At 41.4% G+C, this 21,677-nt stretch overlaps 1 protein-coding gene and 1 pseudogene across 1 annotated transcript; both read left to right on the forward strand.

The window, feature by feature from the left end:
* Positions 1,438-2,399, forward strand: OR7A206P (olfactory receptor family 7 subfamily A member 206, pseudogene; annotated as a pseudogene).
* OR7C2 (olfactory receptor family 7 subfamily C member 2) lies at positions 16,063-17,016 on the forward strand. The gene has a single exon (NM_001391734.1). The coding sequence runs from the start codon at positions 16,063-16,065 to the stop codon at positions 17,014-17,016; it is 954 nt and encodes a 317-aa protein (NP_001378663.1).
* Positions 17,017-21,677: the final 4,661 nt, after the last annotated feature.

The raw sequence follows: 21,677 nt of genomic DNA on the forward strand, positions 1-21,677 counted from the left end.
TGGTGGTTACTAGAGGGGACCAGAGGAGGGAGGAAGGCAAAAGGTATGTGGTGATGGATTGTAATTAGTCTTTGGGTGATGAACATGATGTAATCTACACAGAAACCAAAATACATGACGATGTACACTTGAAGTTTACATAATGTTATAAACCAATGTTACTGCAACAACAAAAAAATCTAGCCTTACCAAAGTGACTTCTTAGTTGTAATACCTTGCCAATGGACTTTAGGTAGCCAATTGTATCATGTGAAAACCTGATCAATTTACTTTTACTCAAAATGTGAACTTATTATTGCTTTTTCTTCTTTGGTCATATTGGTTTGAAATTTCAGAACAGTGTTGGGTAGTGGCAGCAGCAGGCATATTTGTCTTCTGTATGATCTTTATGGGGATTCTTCAAATTTTTTCATGTCAGGGTTGTTATTAGCTGATGACCAAGGAAACTACTTTATCATAGTTAAGAAATATCCTATTTACAGATCCTCAGACCAGTTTTCATGCAATATCTTTGGCATTTAATAAGACGATCCTATTCTATTTGGATGATTTTTTCTGCTGATTTGCTCTACTACAATAAATAAATTACCAATATGAAATGCTGGTTGCTCTCTAAGGTTGAATGCTACCTGGTCATGGTATTTGTTTTGCCTGATAAATTGCTGAATATATTTTATTGCTATTTTCTTTGAGCTTTATCCTACATTAATTATTAAAAGATTAATCTGTAGTCTTGGCTGTACCTCTGCTATTGTGAAGAGCTGTTGGCTTTTGGTATCATGATTAAAATGGCTTCATAAAATTCGTTAGGACATTTATTTTCAAGTGACTGCAAATAATTTTTATGTATTTCAAATTAGTAATTTGGCACTGTGTCTTTTCTGGGAGGTAAAGTTGATTGATGACTCAATTTCTTTCATGATTGGTCCATAATACATTTTAAGTAGTCAAATGAGTAGAAATTGTGAGTAGAAAGTGAGTAGATATCACGACATTACCATAGTTTATGGAAATTATATACAGACCCAGGCCTTTTTAATTAGTATTATTAAAACAATAATAAAAATTATTGTGATTATTTTTATTGTAAAGGCACTTAAAAGTAAAGTACAGATTAGTTAAAGACATCTGAAAAGACTAAGACTGGATGACCAGGTGTCAGGGCAGTTGAACAGATGAGGTCTACTTTGGGTGCAAAATTAGTTTTCATGTGTAGGTTTTCCAGCTAGTGGTGGCAACACAGAAGTTGGCGGCATTTGGATGTTCTGAGGAGAAGATGGCGGCATTTGGAAACCCCAAACTGACAGACAAGAAAGAAGAAATGCTTTATCTCCTCAAATTGCATTCAAGCTAACAGTGACCACGGTTCTGAGTTGCCTATTGGTCATTGATTCAGTCTTGCTTCTGCCTCTTTCTTGGAAGAAACTGCTATACACAGAAACAGGAAACCACTCGGCGCTCCCAGTATGTCCCCTCCTAGGACTTTCTGAGAAGCCAGAGATTCAATGTGTTTTCTTTGGGCTGTTCCTGTCTTTGTACCTGGTCACTGTTTTGGGGATCCTGCTCATCATCCCGGCCAACATTTCAGACTCCCACCTTCACACACCCATATACTTCTTCCTCTCCAACCTGTCCTATTCTGACATCTGTTTCACCTCCACCACCATCCCAAAGATGCTCCTGAACATCCAGGTGCAGAGCAAAGGCATTAGCTATGCAGGCTGCATCATGCAGATGTATTTTTTTTCACAGGTTTTGGACTTTTGGACAATTTACTCCTGACTGTGATGGCCCATGACCGTTTCGTGGCCATCTGCCACCCGTTGCACTACACAGTCATTATGAACCCCCGCTTCTGTGCCCAGTTACTCCTCCTGTCCTGGCCCATCAGTGTTCTTGGGGCCCTCCCTGAGAGTTTAACCATGTTGTGGCTTTCTTTCTGTGCAGTCACTGAAATCCTGCAGTATTTATGTGAACTCCCTGAGGTCCTCAAGCTCACCTGCTCTGACACTTTCATCAATAACATTGTATTATATATTGTGACAGGCACTATGGGCTTTTCTCCTCTCACTGGGATCCTTTTTTCTTACTCTCAAATCATTTCTTGTGTACTGAGGATCTCAGCAGGAGGGAAGTATAGCATGTTTTCCACCTGTGGGTCTCACCTCTCGGTTGTCTCCTTGTTCTGTGGGACCTGCCTGGGGGTCTCCCTCAGTTCCACGTGGACACACGCCTCTCAGACATGGGTGTTTACCTCAGTCCTGTACACTGTGATCACTCCCGTGATGAACCCCGTCATCTACAGCCTGAGGAGCAGGGTCATGAAGAGGGCCTTTAGAAAGCCTGACTGCAGTGTATCATCTTCCCAAGACAACAGCAAAGACTCTGTGCCTGGACAAGTGTGACCAAGGGCAATGGAACAGAGCACTTAACAGTGTGGACTCTGAAGTCCCCCTGACTGGGTTCAAATGCTGATGTCGCTTTTAATGGATGGTGGTCTTGTTAGAAATGCTCAACGTCCTGTGCCTCAGTTTCTCTCATTGTTGAAATGGACCAACAATGCATGCCTCATACAGGTGACAAGAGGATCAAAAGGGATGATATGGTAAAGCTCCAGCACAGGGAATGCAAGTGGCAAGTCCTAAGCAAATGCCAGCTATTGATATATATAAGAGGGCTAATTTTTTATGATGCTCCAGCCCACGTTATTAAGCAAATTTCTCTCCCTGTGCTCTGGTCTCCATTAGACTGTCACAAAGCTCATTTTCCTTGGGAAGAAAGACAACATGATATAGGGAAGAATTTCTCATCCTTGGCGCTCTTGATACTTGGGCTGCATCATTCTTTGCTGGGGCTGTCCTCCGCATTGTAGGTGTTTAGCAGTAACCCTGTCCTCTAAACACTGGATGCCAGTAGTATCACCAGCCAAGTTGTAACAATTAAAAATGTCTCCAGATATGAACAAATGTCCTCTCGGGGCCAAATCACCCCCAGTGCATAACCACAGGAGAGTTTCTTCCAAAGAGGAAGAGAACATATGGAAAACTCCCAGGTGCAAAATCCTCAAGGGCATCTGCTGAAGCCTAAAAAGTAATAAACGGGGGCTTACATCTCTCATCTCATCCTGTTTGGGAAGCTTGGGGATTATGGTTATATATTTTTACCTTGAATTAAAATGAGGTTTCTGTAGCAGAGGTGCAATATCTGTGCAGTGTGAACCTGGGAGGGACACTGAGTTTTTATCTAAGCCTCGTTGGCTCATATGGGTCTCCATGGGTCTCTTAGAAGTGTCATTAAGTTTCTGATGACCCACAGAAGGACACAGAAGGCTGAGCTGAGTGTCCATAAGTTGGAAGTTGGCTCCTGGGGTAAGAGGTCAGATGATGTCAGCCAGTGTCTGCTGTGGACAGTCTGTGTCAAGGGACAATGGAGAACTCACTGTGATGTTGAAGGTTCTGAGGAGTTGAAAGGAGCTAAAATTGGACTGAATCAACAGAAGACGACCACAGAATTTGTCCAAACCAAGAGAAGATAGCAGAGGTTCATTTGCCCAGACAAGATGTCTGGTCCATCTGGATGCCAGTTCACTGCCACACAATAATTATAATGGTAATAACAACCGGAAAATGTGAGTCATTGAACTGCCTGAGCTGACTGCTATTGGCAGTGGTGGCTCTCATTGGACTTCCAACGGCAGCCTCTGCCAATATCTGGGTTAACAAACCTTTGCTATGTTCTCTTGGTTTGGACCAACTCTGTGGTCCTCTCATGATGATTCACCCAGATTTTAGCTCCTTTCAATACCCCAGAACCTTCGTTGTCACAGCGAGTCCTCTATCTGTCCCTTGACACAGACTGTCCATAGTGGACACTAGGTGGCATCATCTGACTTCTCACCCAGGGGCCAGTTTCCAACCTGTGGGCGCTCAGCTCAGCCTTGTGTGTTCCTCTTTGAGTCTTCGGAAACCTATCACCCTTCTATGTGACCCATGGAGCCCCATATGAGCCAAGAAGGCTGAGATTAAAACCTAGTGTAAAATTTACTATTTTAATCAATTTAAAGTGTATAGTCAATAGCAATAAACACACTCATGATGTCGTGCAACCATCAGCACCACTATCTACTTCCAGAGCATTTTCTTTTTTTTCGGTTGCCTCCATCATGATTTTTTTTTTTAGGAAGTTTGAGCTAACATCTTTTGCTAATATTTCCTTTTTCTTTCTCTCTTTAATGCCCCAACACATAGTTTTATATCTCAGTTGCAGGTCATTTTAGTTCCTCCATGTGGGCTGCCACCACAGCAGGGCTAGATGAGTGGTGAGTAGGTCAGTGCCCAGGATCCAAACCAGCAAACCCTGGGCCACCGAAGCAGAGCACATGATCTTAACCACTACGCCATGGGGCAGGCCCCTCCAGAGCATTTTCATTACCCCAAAGGAGATGCCATAACTGTTAGCAATCACTCCCCATTTCCTTTCACCCCCAGTTCCTGGAAACCACAAATCTGCTTTCTGTCTCTAACTTGCTTTCTCTGGACATTTCATGTAAATGTAATCATACAACATATAACCTTTTGTGTCTGGCTTCTTTCACTCAGCATAATGTTGTCAAGGTTAATCCAGGTTGTAGCATGTGTCAGTACTTCATTCCTCTTCATGGCTGATGAATGGATAAACAAAATGTGGTATATCCATACAATGGGACCAGACTTTTCATATGTCAGAGAAAAATCTGCTCTATTCCCTCAGTGCATGGGATGACCTTGAAAACGATATGCTTTGACAAATAAAAATGACAAGTAATAGGATATATTGGAGTATATGAGGAAGCCATTTTGTGTAAACCTAATTCGGCCTGAGCTTGTCTTTCCAAAAGGACCTGACCGAGGCCATTGAGCATGCACTCTATATCTGCTTTAGAGATTCCCTATGGCAAAAGCAAAAGGCCCTTGAGATAAAGGTGCAACTTCTCTCCCCCTCCCAACGTTGGCATCTCCTTAAAGATTAAGCATCTTTCTTTAGGCTGGGAACCGATTGCAGCGCTCATCTGTGACCGCCCAGCCCAAGGCAACACACCGGCTGCCCCACAGCGTTCACTGAGACAGCAGACCTATCTGCCGTTTCCATCAATCGCTGTGCTGACAGAGCAGCCTCGTGACTATCGTATAAGGGACATTTCAATCATATGTGAAACATACTCTTTGAGGGTATATAACCATCCTGTATACCCCCACTTCTTTGGAGTGTTCTGTTCCTTTGTGGAAAGACTCTCCCGGGTTATAATCCTAAGATTTAAGCTCAGAATAAACTCACCCAAATTTTCATTTATAGATTGCTTATGGATTATTTTCTTCGACAGCTTGTTTTTATTCATTTTAATCAAAGAATTTTTGTAGACGACTCTGCCTCCCTGTTACCCAAACACTTCCACTCTCAATTTCTTTCCATTTCTGTGTCAGTTGTTCCCATAATTAGATTTGTCACACCATATTTGTGGGAGCCAACTCTAAGATAGTCCCCAATGATCCCCACCTACTGATGTACTGCCCCCCACATTGAATAGGGCTGACCTTTGAAGCCAACGGGATATTAAGAAATGACAACGTGTGACTTCCAAAGCTAGAGTATAAAAGACATTGAAGTTTCGCCCTTTGCTCCCCCCTGCATTGCTGCCTCTGAGGGAAGCTGGCCACCTTGGTGTGAGGACATTCAGTCAGCCCTATGGAGAGGCACACGTGGTCAGGAACTGAGGCCTCCTGCCAACAACCAGAAGTGTATCCTCCACCCCCATTCAGGCTTTCTGACAACTGCAGCGCCATCCAGCATTCTGACTGCAATCTCAGGAGAGACCTCAAACCAGGACTTCCAGCAGAAGGACTCCAGAATTCCTGACCCATGGAAACCATGCAGAATAGTAAATGTTGGTGGTAGTTGTAAGTCACTAATCTGGGGGGGGGGGGGGTTAATGCAGCAAGAGAAAAGTAACAGGAAATCCCCGATATCTCACATAATAACATGGAATTCTCAGAAGTCTTCCTGGTCCACAAATAATACATCATCATCTTTTCCCAGATTAGCTCTGCTAATTAAACACACGAGATGTTCAGTTCCCAGGATGGAAATCTTTCCTCGGGAAGTTTCTCAGAGGCTTGGATGAGAAGAGAGATGGGGCCTCCTTGGTCACCTCTGTTTCCACCTGCTTTTTAACCTTTAACAGGTGCGATGGTGTCTGCTCTCATGTCAGGTACGTTTTCTCTGTGGTGTCTGGTATGTTAGCAGGCACAGAGTGGCCTTAAGATGAATGGAGTATATGCCCCAAAACAAGTTTAAATAAATAGCTGGACCACGGAGCCTGGAGGTGGAGAGGGCTCAGCTGTCATATGGAGGAACTCCACTGTATTTCCCTAACGTGCAGCAGGGCAAAGCACTTCCTGGTGAGAACATTGCCTCCATCACGGAGAATTAAGGCAGAGCCTGGGTTATTTCTCTAGAAGGAAAAATTAAAAATCTGGAGATTCATCATGGAACGCATTTTATAATATTATAAGAAATCTTTTCTCAGATTCTGACCATGTTAACAGGTAAGGAAAACGCTTCCCAGGTGTCCCCACCCCTCCCCCCTCCAGAGACTTCCCATTCTACATCATTAACTGCAATAGCACTGTATTTGTGCCTAAGTTTCCTTGAGTCTGCAGTGGAAGTTCTTAAATCGTGATACTCAAGACTGAAATTCACACTCCAGACGTGGGCTAAGAATACACTATAAATTGTCTGTGACAAATTCTTGGGTAACATAAAGCCTACGATCGCTCTGTGTTTAGCAGACATACCACATTCATAGCAATGTGGGGATCATTTAAGACTCTCGGATATTTCCCACGTAAGCTACGGCCAAGCTGGGGTCTTGGGGAGAGAGGAATAGGGCGACACGGAGCGGAGAACTTTGGTTTGAGACTCTCGGGTCGAGGGCGCGTCTCCAACCTCTGGGGAAACCATAGGAAAAGACGCCCGGTTGGGCCGCGGGGAGCCCCAGCAGGAGACGCAGAGCCGCGGAGGCGTTTGTGCGCGAAACGCGCTCTGAAAACGCCGTGGGGACGCAGGCGACTGTGCGTGTCCAGAGGGAAGGGGCAGCGCGCTGGGCGTGGACTTGTCAAGAGTGTGGACTTGAGCATGAGCTGCAGAACCACCGGGAAATCCGGCGCCACTGAGGGGAGAGGCACAGCCCGAGTCACCTGGAGCCTGAGGAAACCTGCAGGTGTCGAGACGCTGGGCCGTTGCAGAGGAAATGCTGCCTCGTTGGGCAAAGAGGATCCCAGGAAAAACCAAAAGGAAAACCTCGTGGCTGAGCCGACGGGAACACTGAGCGCAGCTCGTACAAGAGGAAAACCACTGGGAAAAGATGCTCGCCTCCGCTCAGAAGATGACTCAGCGCTGGGGATGCTGCGCCTGAAGCAGGAGGAGACCTGCGGAGGCCCAGAGGAAAGGCCGCTCCGCCCGCCCCAGGGCTACCGCTGAACTGCGGGGGCACCTGAGGGGAGGGACGGCTGCAGGGAAGACGCCAGAGGAGGGCTGGAAGCTGAGAGCGGGTGCAGGAGCCTGGACGAGGGTGAGGTGCCCGGGGCACAGGGAGGCACTCCCCGCTTAAATCGTGTACCCGGAGTACCTGCTTTCTAAATCCGGGTCCTGCCCTGCCCGGGGCGCCCCTGAGCTGAAAGAAAACCATGGGGAATTAGATTTGCATCTGAGCTGCAGGAAACCTAGGGCATCAGAGGTAAAAGACAGGCTGAACCGCTGCTCAGGTATGGAGGATACCAAAGAAAATCCAGTCCCGTTCGGCTTGATGATGGAGTTACCTTCTGAGAAGTGCCAAATTAGGTGATTTCTCATTATGCGAACATCGTGGAGTGTACTAACACCGACGTAGCTGGTATAGCCTACTACACACCTGGGCTATATGGTACTAATCTTAAGGGACCACCCTCCTATATGCAAACACTGTTATGCGGAGCATGACTGTACAGCTCACAGTGTTCTCTCTGATTTACCTGCTCCCCGTGTCTAAAGCTACTCTCTCAGCCCGGGATCAATAAACTGTGTCCCATCCACCAAGTCCAACCCACAGCCTTTTTTGTAAAAAAAAAAAAAAAAAAAAAAAGTTATTGGAACCCAGTATAGCGGGATGAATGGTGGCCCCAAATAAGATATGTCCACATCCTAACCCGCAGTACCAGTGAATATGACCTTATTTGGAAAAGGGATCTTTACAGATATAATTAAGGATACTGAGATGAGACCATCTTTGATTATCCAGGTGGAACTTAAAGCCAATGACAGGTGACACACAGAGAAACACAGAAGAGAGACACGGAGAAGAGAAGGAGAACATGAGACTACAGAGGCAGACATTGGAGTGATGCAGCCACAAAGCCCAGGAACACTGGGAGCTGCTAAAAACAGGAAGAGGCAAGGAATGGCATCTCCCCTGGAGCCTTTGGAGGTAGCACAGCCCTACTGAGACCTTGATTTCAGACTTCTGGCCTCTAGAATAGCAAGATAATAAATGCTGCTGTTTCAAGTCCCCTAGTTTGTGGTAATTTGTTACAGCAGCCACAGAAAACTCAGACAGCCACACCCATTTCTGTACATAATGTCTACACATGCTTACCCACTACAGCAGCTGTTAAATAGTTAAAATAAAGAACAGACGGCCCACAAAGCCTAACATATTGACTATCCCACCCTTTACGAAAGTGTTTGCCCACTGATGCTCTAAGTCACTGTCAGTTACTAATAGTTACAAAGTGGACTTCCCCATTGGGGAGGAATGCCCTGAATAGCCTACCTGGGAATACAGCCAGGAAAATTTTGTCATGTGAGTTTAAAGTTGAGGATGTGTTTACTCCAGGTGGAAAAACTAAATAACTGGACCTGGGAAACTTATACAAAGAAAACTGTACCTCTGTAGTCAAATAATGAGCCTTTTTTTCCCTCCATCAAGCCCAATGACCCACTAATTTTGTCTTAGTTCAGGCTGCTCTAACAAATCACCATAGACTGATGGCTTAAACATCATTTGTTGCTCATGGTTTTGGATGCTGGGAAGCCCAAGATCAAGGTGCCAACAGGTCTGGTGTCTGGTGAGAGCCTTGCAGGCCAGGAGCTCCATATACACCCTAGACCCTCCCCCTCTCCGCTACCCAAGGATGTGGGTCACTCCTTGAAACCTTCCTTCTCCTGGTTTCCTCAGCAACTCTCTCTGCTGAAACATCAAATTCTCCCTCTCTGGTGAATTACACTCTACATTATACAAACACACTGCCATTTCTCCTTTCAAAAGTATTTTCTTGAGTGAATTTTAGGTGAATTACATTTTAATGGAAATGTTATTTTCTTAACCTCGCTTTTCCCTCCAGATGGTGCTCCTATGTCTCTGCTCTCCATCTCATTAAAACTCCTCTGGAGTGTATTCCAAAAGCACTATCTCCCCTTCCCTTCCCCTCTCTCTTTTAAACCCTTAACGATAGGACTTCCATCCTCATAATGCCAACTAAACAACTCTCATCAAGGTCTTGTCAAGGTTGGCAGAGACCTCCACATCACCAAATCCAACAGTCAGTCTTCTTAATGACTCTCTCTTAATGACTTCAGCTCCCTTGACACCATTTCTTGCTCCTTCTTGAAACTTATCCTCTCTTGGTTTTGCCTTACCTGGCTGGCAGCTCCGTCTTCTTTTGCTGGCTCCCCCTCACAGTCTCAAGTTCTCAGTTCTGTAGTGTTCCATGCTTCAGTCCTCAGTCCTCTCCATTTCCCTATCTGTTCTCATTTTGTAGGTAATTTCAAGCTGTGTCATAGATTCAAAAATCATATTTGCAGACTAATGACTCCAAATATTTCTTTTCATACAACATCACTCCAGAATCATTGACTCAACTGCTCCTTAGACATCTCCACTTGGATGCTTAATAAACATATCAAACTTGACATGTACAAAGCCATAGTCCTGAAAAATTATTGCCCAAATCTGCTCCTTTCACTGTCTTCGCATCTCTGTAAACAGCAAATCTCCACTATTCCAGTATCTGAGACCAAAATACTTTGAATTGTCCTTGATTCCTCTCTTCCTGTGTCACCCCACATCATATCATTCAGCAAAGTCCATCAGCTCCACCTTCAAACTACATTCCATATCTAACTCCCTACCACCACCTCCACAGCCGCCTCTCTGGTCCCAGCCACCACCCTTTTTCCTCGGTTAGGTGACCAATTTACACAGGATTGTGTTGATCTATAGCTGTTGTCTCAAAATAATTATTAATAGCGCCCTCTTTCCATTTCAACATTTTCAACTTAAATTTCAGTTTCAATTTGAGCAATAAGTTGTACGGTCAGTTCCCTCCTGGAGAATTGCAATAGCCTTCCCATTAATCTCAATGTTCTCCCTTTATGCCCCATCCCTACAGTTAATTCTCAATTTAGCAACTGAATCATCTTTTAAAAGTATAAGTTTGTTCAATGATTCCTCCACTCGAAAGCCCTTTATTAGCTTCCAACATCAGTAAGAGCAAAAGCCTCAGACTTCCCAGGGGCCTAAAAGACTCCCTCCTCTCCTCTCTGATTCATGTCCTCTCTCTCTTCCCTGAAACATTTTTACACATGATAATAATGGACCATAAATCCCTGTACAAGCACTAAAGTGAAGACCCAGATTTAGCTCTATTTTCTGTTAACAGCCATGAGAAGGAAGGGAGACTGAGTCAACTACAAGATTCATGATACTGATTAAATAACATGGTGCACTGTTCAATATAATGACATGAGCACAGTGAACCCCACAGTAGGTCTGCCCTTCTGGTAGAAAAGGTCTCATCCTGTTGATTACTCCTTCAGGCTGAAAGCAGCCATTCAAAGGGAATGCTCTAAGTATCCTACTGTTCTTATCTTCTGGAAATATTTTAATAATGTTTGATTTGGGCTATAAAATTCACTCCCTTGTGAATTGATAAAGATGGCCCATTGCCTCTGGACTAGAATACTGAGGACTGTCTGATGGACTTGGTTTTACCCTGTAAAGCTATAAATACCCACAGAGTCCTGCCTGTAGAGCCAGCCACCTCTCCATGCACTTCTCTCGTTGCATGTCTACAACTATCTCTTGATTGCACCTTCAATGGTAAGAAGAGGAGTTGTGCCAATGTCATCAGAATGGTTTTGTTGGGAGTTGAGTGTGGTTTAGAGCCTTTTTCACAACTCCAAGTCAAGGTTCTTGGGACTCACATAGTCTTGAAAAATGTGCCTGCTCATGCCTTTGGTAGACAAAGAAATTCCATCTCAAATCTTGAAGAAATGCTCATGGGAGAGGACAATGGAGACCACACCCATGGAGAAAAGAACACCATGACTAAGGGGCGTAGGGCAGGGAATACACATAGCTGGCATCCAAGATGTTCCCAGGGGCACAAAACTAGCATAAAGAAGTTCCTACCTATTTTGGCTCCCTAACTCATGGGAACAAAATTTCTCAGAGAGTAGACTAAGAATGGAACAATTGCTTTAATGAGCTTTTGTGAGAATTCAACCTCTGAGGCCACAGAAACGGTAAATATGCTCCTTACTCCTCTCACTTGCAACTCACTTGTCCCAGGGAGGAGGGAGTTCAACTGTGCCCTTTCAGAGAATGGTTGCCTGACGCCCCCTCTCTGCCTTTCCTGGGAACTGAGTTGAATATCCATCACCCAGAGAAGAAAGGACCTGGGGAACTAGAGGCTCAGCAACGCCATCAGAGCACTTGCTGTGGGAAACAGGGATGGAGGCAGGCAGAGCTCTCAGAGGACAAACTTTGGTGGCAAAAATGAGATAATGTGATGGTGAGAGTCCATTCACTTAAAACATTCTACAAAATTCAATTCCTGAGTCTCTCTCAATTTCTCTTCCTCTCAGCTTCCTTCCTGTCTCTTCTGGAACCCAGTTCTGAGGACCTCTCACATTCCTGATGAAACTGACCTTCTCTCAGCCCTCAACATCTCTCCAGAGTTTCTTACCCAGCCATCTTAGCAATTTTCCAGGAGCCATTACAAGTGCCTCTATTCTCCTCTATCAAAGATGCTCCTGTGTCCTTTTATCTGTAAAATCTTATTCGTTCATTTATTCATTCAAGCAAGAAACATTCCCTGGGATTCTGCATAGTTATCACTTACAAGTCCATTCATATAGCTTTTGATGTTAAGCTATTTAGTGTTTCTGTGTCTCAGTTTCCCCATTTGTAAAATGAGGATAATAGTAGTACCCAATTCACAAGGTTAATGTGAAGGTTAAATTAAAGGAGATCATGAATGGGAAGTTTCCAAATTGGCTCTAACACTTAGTGAGAATCTATACATATTGATTATTATCACTGCATTACTGGAAACACATATTCATTGTTAAGTAAAAAGAATAGTTATGATGACAAAATGAGCTAAGGCATATAAAACATAGCACATAAAAAGCATTGACACATGAAGGTCTTCAAGAAATTTTAGCTTATTTAGTAAATTTATCACTCTCATTTATTGTATATTTCCAAGTTTCCAGTCCCTGTTCCAGGCGATTTATATTTTTATTAACATATGAAATCATTGTGATCTGTTTCCTGAGAGATTTAACCATACGTATGAACACTACTGGGTTTTTTTCTCTTGCACCCACTTTTGTCATTAGTTTTTATTTTTGAATAATTTTAGATTTACAGAAAAGTTACAAAGATAGGACAGAGAGTTCCCATAGTGATGAAAATGTTTTACAACTAGATAGAAGTGATGGTTGCACAACATTCTGAATGTACTATATGCCACTAAATGTCATTTTAAAATGGCTCCTAATTTTTCCATGCTTGTTTTGTATCGACTGTCTTACTAAAACCATACTCAGTTAAAAGAGGTTTTCAGCTGCCAGTTCACTATCTGCAACCAACCCATCATCTTCAAACAATGAAGAATTGCCTTTTCAATACTTACATTTTACATTTTTTCTCATTCTGTTGCATTGGTTGGAACTTCCAGGGTGTTGATAAATAACGTTAGTGATAGCAGGCTTTCCTTTCTTCTTAATATTTAAAGGGGATTCTTCTATTGTTCCTGCCACAGGTCCCACCAGGGCATTTCTGGAGGTCAGTTTGGTTCTTTAATTCCTTCCTTAATTATTGATCTGTTATCCTTCATCCTGAACCAACTTTTGACACATATTTTCCCAGAAATAAATTTATTTCTCAGAGATTTTCCAATTTTTAATATAGAGTTATAATTAATGTTATCTTGCAAAGTTGAGCACTTCCTTACCTCTGTGTTCATTTTTCTCATTCCTAATTTTAGGCATTTTTGTTCTTTTTCTTTCTTTTTATCATTTTCATTAGACTTCTCTCTAATTTCATCTATTTGTTTGATTTTGTCAAATAATTAGCTCTAGAATTTATTTCTCAGTTCTATAAGTTTTCTTCTTTTTAATTCATTAATTCTGCTTTTATCTTAATTTTCTGCTTTACCTTTGTTTTGAGGAACTTTTATTAACCACATCTTCAAATCTTAAAGTGTTTATTTCTTGAGTATAGACTACATGTGTGTTCATTTGCAGTTTTTGAAAGACAGAAGAAAATAAATCTAAAAATCAGGGTTCACATTACCACTCAAAGATGATCTCTGTCCACATTTTCGTGTATCTTGCTGTAGATCATTTTTCCCTGGGTTTGTGCAAATATGTGTCTAATTATAAAAGATCTGTATGCTCATTTAATTTCTCCAGTCCAGAGAAACGGATCAGTTATGCTCTCATAGCAGTATCTGAAGTGTTATTTCTCTTTCCACATAAGGGAATTTTGCATTCTTAATCTTGTTTTAAAAAGTACTTTTTAATTCTCTCAGTGAAACGATATCTTATTTTAATTTCACTCTCATAGAATAATACTAGAAAGAAAATATTCTCAAACATTTATTACCCTTTTATATTCTCTTTTGTAAATCTTTAATATCCAATGCCTTTTTCCAAGTTAATTCATTAATGTTTCTATGATTTATAATTAAGATTTTATAGCCTAAAGATATTAACTTTTATCAGTCAGATAGATTATTTTTTACATTCTAATTTTCTGCATGGCACATTTTCTCATTAAGAATTTTTCGATTTATGGTCCAATTATGGATCTTTTCTTCTCTTGTATCTACTAGACTTTTTATTCAGACAGAACTTCTACTTTCAAAGATTATATATATATTCATGTATAAATTTATATTATCTATGTAGTCTATTTATTTTCTTCTGATAGCTTGTATGGTCTCTTGCTCCACACTTAACATTTGAAATTTATTAGGGAATATGGATTTAATTTTATTTTTTAATGTTATTTTTTCTAAATTGTTAATCAATCACAAAACACTTATTTGTACCTTTAAAAGACCCTCTAAGCTATCTAGGAATAAAAAAATGCAGGTTAAGTTGAGAAAAGTATATATATCCTAATTTATGGTGAACATCATATTAACTTACAAAGTGCTAGAATTATTCCCTCGAAAGAAAGGAAAACTAATAAAAATTCCAACTCTTGCCATACAGTTGAATAGTGTGGTGGAATTTCATATCAATGCAATAAGACCTAAAGATAAATAGATGTTTTAAATTAATATTATTTGGATAAAGTATATGAATATTAGAGAAAATCTTAAAATTAATAAGAACATTAAGGAAATGCACACTATACCTAATAAATGCAAAAAATCAAAATCTTTACTAATAACACTATCAGAGAGATAATGTGAGGGAATTTCATTATTAATGATATTAAACCTAACATACATTAAAATGCTGTGTAGAAATCTTGACATTTTCAACACCATGGATGAACCTGGAGAACATTATACAAGGTGAAATAAGCCAGACACAGAAGGACAAATACTGTATGACAACATTTGCCTGAGGTATCTAAAATCGTCAAACTCATAGAAGCAGAGAATGGAATGTTGGTTGCCAGTGGCTGGGGGGAAGGAAACGAGGAGCTGTTGCCCAATGGGTATAAAGTTTCTGTTATGCAAGATGAATAAGTTCCAGAGGTCTAGTGTACAACTTAGCATGTATAGTTAATGATACGGTATTGTACTCTTTAAAATATGTTAGGAGAATAGATTGTAAGTATTCCCACCACACACAAAAACACACAAAAGAGTACAAGGAGATAAAAATTTATTACCTAGATTATGCTGATGGTATCAGGGGTGAATGCATATGTCCAAACTTATCAAGATATATATATCAAATATGTGCAATTTTTTGTAAATCAATTATACTTCAATAAAACTAAAAATAAAATAGGGACTTATGTTAAGACAAACTTGATATTCTGGAACTCTAGGATACTGTGTTTAGAAATTCAATTTTGGTTGAATTTATATATGGGGACATGGATAATATAAATGAAATGTAAATGATTAATAATAAGATTAGTTATTTTTTTTAACAGAAGGAGCACCCAAGGTCCAGAGGATCTAAGATATAGAAATTACAGAAAAGCAGCACCATGAAAGAATCTCTCAATGATTAGAAGATCTGCCTAGAGTTAGGCAATTCCCTGTTCCCACAAGCACTGAGCAGAAAGTGCAAGAGAGGCCATCAGGGATGCTGACAAAGGGATGTTGCTTAGGGATGCAGGCAAGCACTAGAGCAGTGCTCCTCAAACTTGTGTGTGCCTCAGAATTCCCTGGAGGGCTTGTTAAAGTGCAGAGTTCGGGCCTCATGCCGGAGCATCTGATTCAGTAGGTCAGGTGGGCCTGAAAATGTGCATTTCTAACAGGTTCCCAGGTGATGCTGATGGTACTGATCAGGGACCACAATTTGGGGACCACTGAACTTAGAGACAATTTTTCCAGGTCACAGTGGTAACTACAGTTTGCCAGCAAAGAGATCCAATCATTAACCAAAATGAATGACTTCATAATTTGCCTGGCTTTGGATTAAGGATATTTTATGTTATTCCAGGGAATGCTTATTTGAAGTGAATTTTGTCTTGCTTTTTCCCTCCTTCTAGGCAAACCCAGCAGCTCCATGGAAAGAAAAAACCAAACAGGACTTGGAAACTTTCTCCTCCTTGGATTCACAGAGGAGCCAGACCTGCAGCCTCTCCTCTTCGGGCTGTGCCTGTCCGCGTACCTGGTCACGGGCATTGGGAACCTGCTTGTCATTCTGGCCATCATTTCAGATTCCCACCTCCACATGCCCATGTATTTCTTCCTCTCCAACCTTTCCTTTGCTGACATCTGTTTCACCTCCACAACCGTCCCAAAGATGCTACTGAATCTGCAGATGCAGAGAAAAGTTATTACCTATGAAGCCTGCCTCAGCCAGATATTTTTTTTCATTGCGTTTGGGTGCCTGGACAATTTACTCTTGACTGTGATGTCCTATGACCGTTTCATGGCCATCTGTCACCCCCTGTACTACACAATCATCATGAACCCCCGGCTGTGTGCATTGATGGTTCTGGGGTCCTGGTGCATCAGTGTCATAGGTTCCCTCCTCGAGACCTTGACTGTTTTGAGGTTGTCCTTCTGCACAAACATGGAAATCCCCCATGTTTATTGTGATCTTCCTGAAGTCCTGAAGCTCTCCTGTTCAGACACCTTCATCAATAATATTGTGGTGTATTTTGTGACCATTATCCTAGGTGTTTTTCCTCTCTCTGGAATCCTCTTTTCTTATTCTCAGATTTTCTCCTCCATCCTGAGAATTTCATCAGCCAAGGGCAGGTACAAAGTCTTTTCCACCTGTGGGTCTCACCTCTCGGTGGTCTCCTTGTTCTATGGCACAGGCCTTGGGGTCTACCTAAGTTCTGCAGCCACTTCATCCTCTAGGACAAGTCTGGTGGCCTCAGTGATGTACACTATGGTCACCCCCATGCTGAACCCCTTCATCTACAGTCTGAGGAACCAGGACATGAAGGGGGCCCTCGGGAGACTCCTCAGCAGGGTGGTGCCTCTCTCTGTTGGGACTATCCCATGAGTAGCTAGGTGCACAATACTGAGGACCAGAAATCCTGGCTTCCTTGTCGAATGTTTTTATTTTTCCTACTTTTACATGTTTTAAGGCAAAACTTCCCTTGGGTCTTCCTTGCTCTATTTTTTTTCAGATCATATGTTGGGTTCTCTTTTTCACTCTGTAACCAGACATTTTAACCTCATATGATATTTTCTGTTTCTTCAGTAATGATTTGGATTTCCTACAAAACAAATCAAATCTCACACATTTAATATCCATCCTCTAAGTGATGGGGTGTGTACCTATTTGGAAATGTTGCCCTGGAAACTCATTCACGGAGATGATTTCTGAGGGTATGAGAATGAAATAAACTGAAAGATTCCCCCCTTTTTTCTGGTTCACTTTTCCTTCAGTCACATCAATTTTACTGAATTTCTCTACTTATCCACAATGTGGATTCCTTAAATTTCTGAACTATATCCTATCCATCTTTGAAACGGCAGTGCTTGGTACATTTCTTAGAAAGGGGTTTATGCTCAGTGAACATTTCTTGAATGGAGTAAAAAATAGATGGGTGGATGGTTAAATATAGAGACTGGACCGTAAAAACACAAATGTACTGATTTAATAAAGGCTTTTGAGCTAGAAAAGAGATTCTGTTATTGAAGTTTATAATAAGAATAGCAACAACAATCAGTATATGCTGGCACTATTTAAGCGTTTTACACACATTGTCTCATTTAAATTTTTGAGTAACATTTGATTAGTATCATTTCCAGATAGTCACAGACAAGGAACTAAGAGCTTAAGATAACTTGATAGCCAGCTCAAGGTCACAGATGGGGTGAAGAGGCTGAAACCCAGAGCTTCTAAATCAGACCACTCTTTAAGGCATCATGTTATGTTCCCTCTAGTCAAAACTTATTATAAGAAAAAGGAGTCCTCAAATATAAAAACTCTCATTTCTGGAAGTCAGCTCCCCAACCAAGAACTGTTCTGTCTCTGGGGGCTGCAACCTTAGAAATAAATCAAACCCTGGGATAAAATTTATTAAGGTTTCCTTAATATTTTGACTTCCTTTGATTGTTGATGAGGTTGAACACCTTTTCATGTTTATGTATTTACTTGTGTTTATTCTTTCTAAGTTTTTGGCTTATATCTTTTGATCATCTATCATCTTCAGTATTTTTTATTCTAACTGGTTTAAAAGAAATTTTTCATGTGTCTACATTGTTATGCTTTGTGATACCCAACACATTCTAAATATTTTTCCTAGTCTTTCATTTGTCTTTTATCTTCTCTGCTGGCTGACCCACAGGCATTTAACATGCTTGAATCCATCAATTATGTTCTCAGTTCTATTCCTTTCTTTTTCATCCACCTGGGTTTATGCTCAGAGGGTTAGTCTGTAAGTTCTTCTAGAAGTGTACATTTACTGCTATGTTATATTTTTCCTCCGAGTTTATTTTATTATGGTGATTGGTATTAAGATACAAATTTAACTTTATTTTGCTTCCAACCAGTAAGTAATTGCCCAAGCACCATTTATTCCAAAATAATTTCTTTCCTCATTGATGTTTTTGCCCCTTTTATAATAGTGTCTCATTTCACTGAATTTGTTTATTATTATTCTGTTGCTACATTGATGTATCTGTTTAGATTCAAGCCAATTTCACTATGTTTGACAAACACAGCTTTATTACACATTTCCATAAAGAGGAAGCCAAATCTTCCCTCTTTATTCTTCTTTTTAAAAATTATCTTCCCAATTACTCTTTGTGGAAGACATGGCTAAGCTGCTTTTCCACTATTGATTCTCAACCTTTTCCTAATAGCAGAACACTGATTTGCTTGCGATGGCAATACACCCAGCTTAAAACATCGTTATAGGGATAACCATGTGTCTTGGTTCACTATTGCTGCTGTAACCAATTACCACACCCTTAGTGGCTTAAAAGAACACAGATGTATTTGCTTACGGTTCTGTAGGTCAAAGGTCCAAAATGGGCTTCAAGGGGATAAAATGAGGATGTTTGCAGGGCTGGTTTCCTTTCTAGAGACTCTAAGGAGGAATACACTTTCTTGCCTTCTCCAGCTTCTAGAGAATGCCCACATTCTAGAGAACATCCCACATGGCCCCTTTCTCCATCTTCAGTGCCAGTAATGGCTAGTCGAGTCTTTCCCATATTGTCTCACTCTTACCCCTATTTCTGCCTCCCTTTTCCACATTTAAGGATGCTCATGTTTACACTGGGCTCACCCAGACAATTCAGAATAATCTGTTTTAAGGTCAGATGATTAGCAACCTTTATTTCATCTATAACTTTAATTTCTTTTTCATATAGCTTAATATATTCACAGGCTCCAAGGGTTAGGGCATGGACACCTTTGGAAAGACCATCATTCTGCCTAACATATCATGTGACACAGTTTTGCCCAAAGAGATATAAGCTGGAATTGTTAGGTGGAGCTTCCAAAAAAATACGTATTTTCCTAATTAAAAAATTAAAAAATAGACTCACAAACATAATGTTGAAAAAAAGAAGTCAGATACGCACATGAAAAATAAATGTTAAATAATTCTGTTTATATAAAATTCAAAACTGGGGAAAAAGTAATCTATACTGCCAGAATTCTAGATAGCTGTTATGCTGGGGGTGGAAGTGGTGACTGGAACTGAGCACAAAGGAAGCTTCTTCTGGCTGGACATGTTTTTTTCTCAGGCTGGTTTCTGGTTATTTGGAGAATATTCAGTGTGAGACAATTCCTTCAGCTTTGGATATGGCCCTTTTCTATCTATAGGTTATATTTCATTAAAAAGATGTTTGTTCTTTTTTTTTAGAAAGCCCCCTTGACTCTTCGCTCAATCTTCCCGCCTGGGATATGCATTCAATGTCTGAAGGTTCAGCAGCTATTCTGTGGCCATGAGGATGATGAACACAGATTGAGAATGGCAGGGAAGCAAAAGAAGACTGAGTCCATAATGCATCATTGAGCTGCCATACTTCCTAATCCTAGACCTGTGATGTGGGGGTAAATAAAGCCTTAATTTATCTAAGCTACTGTTTTTGTCCATCTTTTTGTTACTTGCAGCTGAATGCCATCTCTAACAAGAAACACTGTCCAGGACACATTTTAAAATGTATGTAATGTGTCCCACCATAAAAGAGGTGGTGATCCATTTTCATAGTAAAGTCTGGGGACCGCTGGTACAACCTACCAAAGAATAAATAAGGCCAGGATTACTCAGAGGCAGTGGAGGATAGGAGCACAGGCTCAGTGGTCAAAACGTGCAGGTTCAAAGACCAACTTTGCCCCTCCCAGCTGTGTGACTTTGCAGAATTTCTTTTTTGTTTGTTTTTTGTTTTATTTTGCTGAGGGAGATTCGCCCTGAGCTAACATCCCCTACCAATCTTCCTCTTTTTGTATGTGAGCCACCACCACAGCATGGCCACTGACGGACGAGTGGTGTAGGTCCATTCCCAGGAACTGAACCCGGGTCGCTGAAGTGGAACATGCTGAACTTGACCACTAGGCCACTGGGGCTGACCATGCAGTATTTCTTAAGTTCTCTGGGCCTGCTCCCTGATCTGTAAAATAAGGTTAATAGTAATAGCAAGTCTTCACAGGGCCACTGTAAGTATTAAGAGCAGATGCATGTAGAGCACAAAGGACAGTGGTAGCATACATTAATATTTTTAATGTTTCATTGACAAGCCCAAGAATGGAGGCAAGATAGAGAGTAAGACAAAAACACAGAAGTTTTAAAAGCATAAGTCAAAAGTCGCTGAAAAAGTTAGATAACTTTTTTTGCCTTGGGGTGTAGTTTAATGCTAAATTTACCCACTAGTTAAGCAATAATGTCTTCGTTTGAAAGAATATTTATTTGCCTGTGCATGTGGCAGGAAAACTTCCCTTCAGTCTCCCTAAGGGAACTGAAAAGGGGAGAAAAAAAGAACTAACTTTTATCATCTTTGCGTGTTCATGAATTTGATCTCCCAAAATCTCAGCAGATGCAGAGGCAGCCGGCCCCTTATGGACCCAAGGACCTAGACAGCCAGAAATTTTGACTTTGTCCACTGTCTCCAAGACAAGAAGCCACTTTCCCAAGCTACCGAGAAATCTGGGCTCGAGCTCTGTCACATTATGACCTCAGCTGCTCCAAGCTGAATGCAAGTCCCGAAGGGTCGTACAGCGACGGAAGCTTTGGGGTCTCAGCCAGAAATGCCTATGCCTTAGCGGAAAACGGCGGTTTCACTTCCATCATAGACACGAGGTCAAATGAAGAAACTTGAGCCCGATGCTCCGGGGTGGGGTGCTGACCACGTTGGTCCTTCGTAGGGATCAGAGCTACGTCCTTACCTCTGCTAACTCTACCAAAACAGCACCATGGCCCCCAAGAGCATGTCCCTTAGAACTGTGCTGTCTGATATAACATAGCAGCCACTGGCCACACGTGGCAGTTTAAAATAATTTAAAATGAACAAAATTTATAAAAAATCAGTCCCTCAGTCACACTATACATATTAAGTGATCAAGAAGCCATGTGTGCTTAGTGGCTACTGTACTGGACAGAGCAGATAGAGAACATTTCCATCACTGCAGAAAGCTCTGTCAGAGAGCATGGCCTTAGAAGGAAGCTGTCTTTTCTATATAACTCTCTTCAGGGACGTCCTGTCAAGGTC

This window comes from Equus caballus, chromosome 21 (assembly GCF_041296265.1).
Source record: "Equus caballus isolate H_3958 breed thoroughbred chromosome 21, TB-T2T, whole genome shotgun sequence".
Lineage (NCBI taxonomy): Eukaryota > Metazoa > Chordata > Mammalia > Perissodactyla > Equidae > Equus > Equus caballus.

Excerpts from the sequence above, each read along its gene's own strand:
- OR7C2 (NM_001391734.1), top strand. The coding sequence starts at position 16,063 with ATGGAAAGAAAAAACCAAACAGGACTTGGAAACTTTCTCCTCCTTGGA.